The sequence below is a fragment of the Acomys russatus genome, chromosome 31 (genome assembly GCF_903995435.1).
Source record: "Acomys russatus chromosome 31, mAcoRus1.1, whole genome shotgun sequence".
NCBI classification, from domain to species: domain Eukaryota; kingdom Metazoa; phylum Chordata; class Mammalia; order Rodentia; family Muridae; genus Acomys; species Acomys russatus.
The window spans coordinates 5,973,305-5,982,203 of NC_067167.1; the positions used below are offsets into that span (position 1 = coordinate 5,973,305).

At 43.1% G+C, this 8,899-nt stretch overlaps 1 protein-coding gene across 1 annotated transcript; it reads right to left on the bottom strand.

Moving 5' to 3' along the window:
• Window positions 1-7,305: 7,305 nt before the first annotated feature.
• Nfilz (NFIL3 like basic leucine zipper) lies at window positions 7,306-8,142 on the bottom strand. The gene has a single exon (XM_051139682.1). The coding sequence runs from the start codon at window positions 8,140-8,142 to the stop codon at window positions 7,306-7,308; it is 837 nt and encodes a 278-aa protein (XP_050995639.1).
• Between the last annotated feature and the right edge of the window lie 757 nt (window positions 8,143-8,899).

Genomic DNA, 8,899 nt, shown 5'->3' on the forward strand with positions numbered 1-8,899 from the left:
GAGTAAAATAAACTACATACAACAGGAAGAACCATGAGACAATCAGGAATTATATAAATGTTACATTCATAGTGATTTAGCTATGTGTATTTTGCAAACTTGAAGTAAACATCTTTCTTGTTGGATCTAAATTTCTGAATGGAGATTAATATGTATCATATCTCATCTCTATTAACTTAAAACGTCTATCTTGATCTAAAAACCTCTTAGCTTCTAACCTACTAAGCTTAATTGAAACATTAAACTATCTGGTCTTGAAACCCATCAGAGACTTGAGAAGGGATAAAACTTAAATACCTGAGTGGACCAGGAGTTCAGGCTAGCAGCTTCCAAAATGGAAAAATGACTGAGACAGTTCACTGCCTGAATAGAGACCCAACACTCTCTATAATGTTGGCGCCGTCCTTCAGCCTTCTGGACCAACACATCTGACAGACATATTTACGATGCAGGAACTATTGAAGACTTGCTTACCCTGTCTTGGCAGAGTTTGGCAGTCAACTCTGCCGGCATCTAAACATGCCCATTTTTAGGGAGAATTCTGTCTGTGGCAGAAACGAGGACACTTTGCCCAGTGGCTTGTTTGCCACATTTGAAGCCAACTTCATAAGGAGGTTCTTTAATGCTCCTCATCTTCTTTGAGGCAGGCTGGGTGTTGCCAGGAGTTAACTTGTCTGGTTTTCAGAACAAAAGAACTGGACACCAATGCTGATCAGACCTGACAGGATTCATTCCTCTTAGCAAGCTGGACACTGACATCCTGCACCCTCCATGCTCCAGCCCCAGGTGTCTCAGTTGCTGTTACCCATCTGAACAGGACAGATTCCAGGACAGTGTTGTAGAAAGCTTCTGATCCCAATTGGTCCAGCCATTCTTACTGTCCCACACAGGATTCCTATTAAGCCTGGAATTTCACAACTTTTGAAAAATGGACTACTTAACAATTTTCCCCAATATTTTTGGGAGGCCTTCAAAGGTATTATTTGCCTTAAATCAGCCTGAAGAAACCTTAAGAGAATGAAGTCCTATTTCCTTCAAGGAGGGTTGGATAAGTTTCTGTTTGCTCTCTTGGTCTACAGATGCTTATTTTCATTGGGAGTTGGTTATAAGTATTATTGGTCCTTTACAGAGAGGAAACTAGGTTTGGCACAGGCATGTATCTCTTTTCCTTTTGTAGGTAAGGAGATAGGAGTTGAAAAGAAAGAAAGGGGGATATAGAAATATAGAGGGAGAATAGGACAAAAGGTAAATTACTGAATCTACTCCTCATCTCCAGGCCCTAACTGTTACTCACAAATAAGGTTACTTTTTTAATTCAATGGTATTAAATTTTGTGTATTGATGCAAATCATTCTCATGTCAAAAACTAGTCTAATTTTATCACAAGAATATATATTCTAGATAGCTAAATAAGGTCTTCAAAAACCTCAGACTTACAGAATATGGCATTTAGAGATATTTTTATTACTCTAAAGATTCTTTGCAATTTTTAATTTTAAAAAAGTTGTATTTGAACAGATTTTCCAAGCCTGTTAGTTTTGTAAGTGTTTGAGAGATGGTTGTTATTTAAGGTTGCTATTTGTTGTAGGACAGGCTGGCCTTAAACTCACTATATATCCAATGATGATTTTAAACTTATGATCCTCCAGTCACTATATCCACAGTGCTAGGATGACAGGCATGTGCCACATGCCCAGTTTTTGTGGGACTGGGATGAAAACCAGAGCTTTGTGTATGATACTCTACCTGTTTATAGACTGTAACTGTCATTGGTACAGTGGCAGTTGAAGCTGTCTGTACTGCAAAGCCAAATTAAGACTAATGTCTACCCCAGATTCCTGCTTCTCTCACTGTAATGAGCATACAAATCACCTAGAGATTTATGCAAAAGCAAACTCTGGACCAGTTATGGTGGCACAGGCCTGTATTTTCGGTACTCAGTGGACTGAGGAAGGAAGATATGAAGTTCAAAGTCATGCTTGGCTACAGAGCAAGTTGGAGCATGCATGTATGTGCATATACGTGTGAAAGTCAGAAGATAACTTAACTGTCATTTTTTGGCACCTCCCACCTTTTATTTGAGACAGGTCTGGAACTGGACCACATAGGTTAAGTTGTGTGGCCATTGAGCTCCAAGTATTTGCCTGTCTCCACTTCCCATCTCCCCATCACAGCAAGGACCAACACATTGGCTCTTCACATGAGCTGTGAGGATCCAAATTCAGGCCCTCACATTTATGAGACAAGCTCTTTTCCTGACCTCTCCACAGATTAGAAAGCAAATTCTGATTAAACAACCATGGAAGGGTTTCCTGAGTGATGGTGATTTGGCAGCCTGAGGATTCCAATGTGAGAGAGGAGAAACCAGATAAGGGCTGAGGAGATGACTCGGGGGCAAAGGGCTTACTGCACAAGCATGAAGACCTGAGTTCTGATCCCCAGCAGCAGGTAAATACCGGATAGGTATAGCAGCCTGCCTGTAATCCTGACTCCTGGCAAGTGGAGACAAGGAATTCCAGAGCAAGCTGGATAGCTAGACTGACTGAGTCAGAGAACTGTAAATTCAAGTGAGAGAGCTAGTTCCAGAATATAAGATGGAGAGTGATCAAGGAATACACCAGACTTTAAGCTCTGGACTTTACATAAATACACACACACACATTCACATACACACTCACACACATGAAAACATACACACACACACACACACACACACACACACACACACACACACACACAAATTCAGTTGTGTTCATCCAGGGTGTGTCTGAGAAACCTTATAGACAAAATGGAGGGATGTGGCCATATCTGCATCTTCCACAAGCTTCACAGATACCAGCAGAAGCAGGTAGACATTTCTATGTTGTCTTGATTGAACATATATAAACTGGATACATCTGAAGCAAAAAGGGAATCTTAAGCATAAGTATCCGAAAAACTCTTGTGATATGGAAGGATGGATGGAACAGATAAAGTAACACACAGTCACATGATGTTCTAAAATTATTCCTTAAAGGGATCATGAAACTGACACTGTACCAAGAGTTACTTGGGTACCTCAAAGTGTTCATCAACACATCTTGAAAAGGTTCTAGACATAGATACGAGATTCTTCTTTCCACAAACTCTTAGTCTAGTTGGCCAACTTGCAACTTTTTTTCTTGGCACCATAGAAGAAGCACAAAAAGAGAATTGTTAAAAAACATGTATCTGGTGAATGAGTGGTTTCTATTCAGTTCTAGAGACATCATATATAAACAGCATTGTTAAAAGAAAAAGGAAAGCCATAGTGAAGGGACGTCACTTTGAAATGAGAGGGCATGTCTCCAAAACAGAGAATCAGGAGGTGTAAAACCTTTCTACACGGCATGGACAAAAAAAAAAAAAAAAAAAAAAAGCGTTAACACGTGGATGTTAAGTGAGTAAAAACTGTGCTAGCTGGTGTATGGCTAGACTAACCGAACCAGACAGCCCTGCTTGAGCTATGTATACAATGCCTGAGGTTTCGTCACTGTATTATTTAAAGTAAGTGTGGTAGTGTGTACTTTGTAGAGGAGGAAACAGAGTCTTCCAAGAACTCTCCAAGCAAAGCATGGGGAAAGAGGTGGAGATCTGAACTGTAAGTTTGTTAGACACAGGTTTGAGCTCCAAAGAAGGAATCACTGAAGTAGATGTAAAGGCAGCGAGCTCTCCACGCCCAGAAGTATGGAAGTAGAAACCAATAAACACTCACCTATAGACTCCAGGAGCTCCTCCCGTGTGGAACTGTTCTAATCTTCAGATTTTATAGATCTAAGAGAGTTGCTAATTTTTACTTTCCCCAGCCCTACTCCACCTGTTCTAGTGACAGGCACTGGCTGACTCCGAGTGCTCATTCCAGGAAGACGTCCTTCCAGCCTTTCCAGTCACTTTTGGAAAAATCAAAGTCTCAAGGGAATGGGCTCATGCATCCCTCCCTGCGGACTGGTAAAGCACTAACAACAGTTGCTAGAAGGAATGGCTCACCAGGCCCATACCTCTCCCTGAAAATTGATGGGCAGTTAGCCATTGCTTATCTGGGGATTGATAAGTGTCAACAGTTGTTAGAGGGAGAGGCTCATGAGACCACACCCACTCTCGAGGATTTATAAGCAGTTAGTAGATGCTGGGGGAGGGGCTTACTGGTCCCTGCCCACCCCCACCTGCAAGGCAGTTAAGGGGGAGGTGCTTCAGTTGTGTACTCACAGACAAATATCTGGAGTTGATGTAAGCAAATCCTCCCCCATGCTCCTGTAAGCAATCCCAATTAAATGCGCTGGGTCACTAAAAATAAAGATATGGAAGTAGAAGGAGGAGTAGGTGGCGGGGGGGGGATGGGGGGGTATCAGCAGGAGTGGGCAGAGGCAAAAGAGGGTGATGGAGGATACGATCAAAATATGTTATATACATGTAGGGAAATATCATGGCAATGCATTATTATGCTTAAATATATGCTGATGATAAAGCTTTTAATGGGAAAATGGAGGTGGGGCAGAAGTAGAGGAGAAAGCCCTGGGGACTCACTCAAATCCATAGAGGTAGTAACTGGGTCCTGGCCTTGTTGAATTAGAGCGACTGAGAACTAGCCCAGCCTCCACATCTAAGGTACAGCTGTTTCCTGACATCTGATGGCCCTACTATCCAGGACCATCCAGAACTCAGCCACAGAACCAGAAGAGAGGAGCCTCCTGTCTCCACTAGCTCTCCCCACAATTGTAGTTAGGGCCCTACCACACCAAACTTAATAAAAAATCCCTTCTTGAGTAAAAACTTAAGAAGGTATGGCCTCTGGCATTTAGGAGAGAGTCTTTTGTTGTGTGTTTATTTCTCCTGGCCAGTTGGGGGTGTATCTATCTTGTCCTCAGTGTCAGCAATAAGCTAAGGAGAGGGAGAACATGGGGAGGGCGGGGAAGGGGAGCACAAGAAAAATATGCCTGAAAACACAAATGCACACAAACCTGCATGCAAACACAGACATACACCAATACATACATAAAGATTGCTAATCTTTTCCAGCAGTATGGGACACTGATCAAAGACACAGAGATGACTTATCTCCACGTGTGTTCAGGATTCAGACACCCTGAGATGAGACATTATTTTCTCTGCTGGTATGGCTCACACTTACCTCTAAGCTGGGCACAGGTGGAAGGCCAAAGAGATCATGAGTGAGTTAGGAAGGAGATAGTGAATTGTTTAAAAATAAAAAAAAAAGATAGCAGATGAATGGAGGCAGAACAAATGAATAGGAATTACTGATTAAATGCATAAAGAAGTAAGGAGGATGGGTAGATCAATATGTAGATGAAAAGTTGGAAAACAGGAGTAAAGAAGTGGACAGAAGGAGGGATGAATAAAACTGAAGGATGAACAGCTGGATAGATAAGATGAATGATAAGTAAACAGATTGGCATGTGGGTGAAAAGATGCATCAATGGATAGAGTAATGGATGAGATGGTTTGTAAGGAGAAAAGGTAATGGACAGATCAATGTGTAGATGGATGAACTGATAGGAAGTGAATAAACGGTTAGCCAAATGGGCAGGAAGATAAATGGATTGATGGATGGAGGATCAATGGATGGATGGATGGGTAGATGACAGATAGATAGATAGATAGATAGATAGATAGATAGATAGATAGACTCTTAAGGATTCTATTGCTGTTATGAAACATCATAGCCATAAACATTTTTCTTTAAAATCTTTATTATTATCATATATTTAAACATACGAATGAATAAATGATAGAAGATAGATATAGAGCCTTAAGGATTCTATTGCTGTGATAAAACATGACAGCCATAAGCAAGTTGAGAAGGAAAGGGTTGATTTCAGCTTACAATTCTTAGGTCATGCTCCATTGCTAAGGGAAATCAGGGCAGGAATTGAAATAAGGCAGGAACCTTGAAGTGGGAGCTGATGGTGAGGCCATGGAGGAATGCTTCTAGCTGGTTTGGTTGCTTCTCATGATTTGATCACCCTGCTTTCTTATAACAGGACCGCCTTTCCAGGGTAGCATCACCCACAGTGAGATAGGCTCTCCCACCTCCATCATCAAGACAATGTACTGCAGGCTTGCCCCCAGGCCAATCTGTACAGACATTTTCTCAGTTGAGGTTCCCTCTTCCAAAATAACTCTGTCTTATTTCAAGTTGACATAAAAGCTAAGCAGCACAGGTGACAGATATAGATAGATAGATAGATAGATAGATAAATAGATAGATAGATAGATAGATAGATAGATAGATAGATGATGGATATAGGCAGGCAGGTGAGTGGGAAGATTGTTCCGATGTTGAAAAGATGAAGGTTGTGAAGAATTGTAAGTTTGATGCATCAATAGGTAGGTATGTGGATGGATGAGTGGATGAGTTGATAGATGAATGGATGGGGTGGATAATTAGGTAAGTGGATGGATGGATGAATAGATGGATGGATGGGTGGATGGGTGGGTGGATGGGTGGATGGATGGATAGATGGATAGATGGATGGATGGGTGGATGGATGAATAGATGGATGGGTGGATGGATGGATGAATAGATGGATTGGTGGGTGGATGGATGGATGGATGGATGGATGGATGGATAGATGGATGGATGGATGGATGGATGGATGGATGATTGGATGGATGGGTGGATGGATGATTGGATGAATAGATGGATGGATGGATGGGTGGATGGATGATTGGATGAATAGATGGATGGATGGATGAGTGGATGGATGATTGGATGAATAGATGGATGGATGGATGCATGGATGGATGGATAGATACATAAATGAGTAGGAAGATGTGTGAATAGATAGAAGAATGGATAAAAAGACATGGGTGAGTGAATGAAAAGTAAACACATATAAAAGATAAGTAAAACAGATGGGCAAAAGGGTGGAAAGATGAGTTGAGTGTCATAAAGATGGGTGGAAAGATGAAGGATGAATGGATGGATAGATGGGTGGAAACAATCACTGGATGGACTGATGGGTGGGTGGGTGATGATGAGTGAGGAGATGAAGGGATGAAGATAAATTCAGATTTTAGGGCAAAGTAAAAGCTATATGATCCAATATGTGACTTCATCGTCTCTCTTCTTAGAGCTTGTCTAGGCATCAGAAGGTGGAACCACCCAGTGAGGGCAACTTCTTGCTGGATTTGTCCAATACTAGTAACTAGTCAAAGTCAACCTGCCCATCCCTTATAGAAACCTGTGCTCAATTCTGGTCACCCCCTTTGCAGGTCTGGACCTTGCCAGAGGCAGCTCTCAGGGCTTCCCTGGCCAACCTCTCAACCTCAACACAGCCTGTTTGAGGCCTGGGATTTGATGCGCAGCTTGTGAGGCAAGGAAATCTGAGCTAGACCTTCAGACCTGTCACTTGGGACAGAGCCGGTCATACCAGGAGAAACCCCCATGGAATTCTCCGAGGATGTCATCGATATATCTGAGGCCGCTGGGGCAATGGATCCAGTGGGCACAGATGACCACAGGCCACAACAAGGCTTGAGCTCTGGTCTAATTCCCACATGCCCATCTAGGAAATGACAACCAAAGATAGCAGCTGGGAAGGCAGTGTGAAAGGTCCTGTCAACTATCCGGGGAATCAGAGGTTCTGACTCCTGCAAGAACCTGGGGGAAGCAGATAAGCCGGCCCACCCTTGAGCCACCAGACAGCCTGAGCAGCCCGGAATCCCAGAATCCACAGCATATGATTTGAACAGGCAGTCCTGGGCACCGGGCAAAGGTAAGAATGAGTCAGCCCTTGAATGGGAGTCCCCAGTACTGGAAGGTTTCCATAGCAACGCCTGCAAGGGCAAAATCCTGGAACCACATACTGGAGGCAAAAGGCCAAATCGAAGTTTGAGGGCTTGCAGCTCAGCCCTTAGTATAGCATTCTCCCCCAGCAGCACGGCCAGCCTGCTCTCGATAGCCACATCGTTAAGACGTCGCTTTTCCCGGGACCGCTTGGCTGCCTCGTTGTTCTTTCTCCGTTTCTCCCAGTAAGTTGTGTCCTTCTTCTCTTCTGGCATAAACTCCCTCCGCCGGCGCATGGCTGGACCCCTGCGAGTGCCCCGTAGTACTTTGCTGGGCCCCTGAGATATGCTGGGGAAGCCCAAGCTATCCATATCCATGGTTGCCTCAGCACCTGGAGAAGATTAAAAAGAAAAGAAAAAAGAAAAAAAAAAAGCTTGGAGCAGAGACCGGATGCTGACCCAAATGACTCCCATTCTTCTAATTGTCTGTGTCTACCAGCTCCACAGAAGTGTCAGATGGACCAAGGATTGGGCTGAGAACAAGGACAGATCTATAGAGGGAAGTGATGAAGAGAAAAGGGCTGGGGGTAGAGAGGCACTGCCGAATGAGGCTGAGTCTTGATACGGCTTAAGGGACTGGAGAGATGGCTCAGCGGTTAAGAGCACTGACTGCTCTTCCAGAGGTCATGAGTTCAATTCCCAGCAACCACATGGTGGCTCACAAGCATCTGTAATGTGATCTGTAATGTGATCTGATACCCTCCTCTGGCCTGCAGGTGTACATGCAGGCAGAGCTCTGTATACATAATAATAAATAAATAAATCTTAAAAAAAAAAAAAAGAACATCCCAGAGAGGGAGGGAGGGTGGGAACAGGAAGATACAAGCAAGAGGATAACAATCAGGATGTAATATGAATAAATTATAATTAATTAATTTTTTTTAAAAAAAATAAAGATGTTTGAGAGATGTCCCCTCAGAGAACACAAGTTCCTTCCTTACCCTGGAGAAGATCAGCTTATACAGGAGCTGTGTTGAGCCGTGTAATAATCTCAGATCCAGAGGAAGATAGGAGGAAGGATGCCCCTAGAAAGAGAAAATGTGTGACCATAGAATTCCACTGGCCGAACTGTGGC

What these genes read in the sequence shown, in the direction of transcription:
- Nfilz (XM_051139682.1), bottom strand. Translation starts at nt 8,142, where the DNA reads ATGGATATGGATAGCTTGGGCTTCCCCAGCATATCTCAGGGGCCCAGC.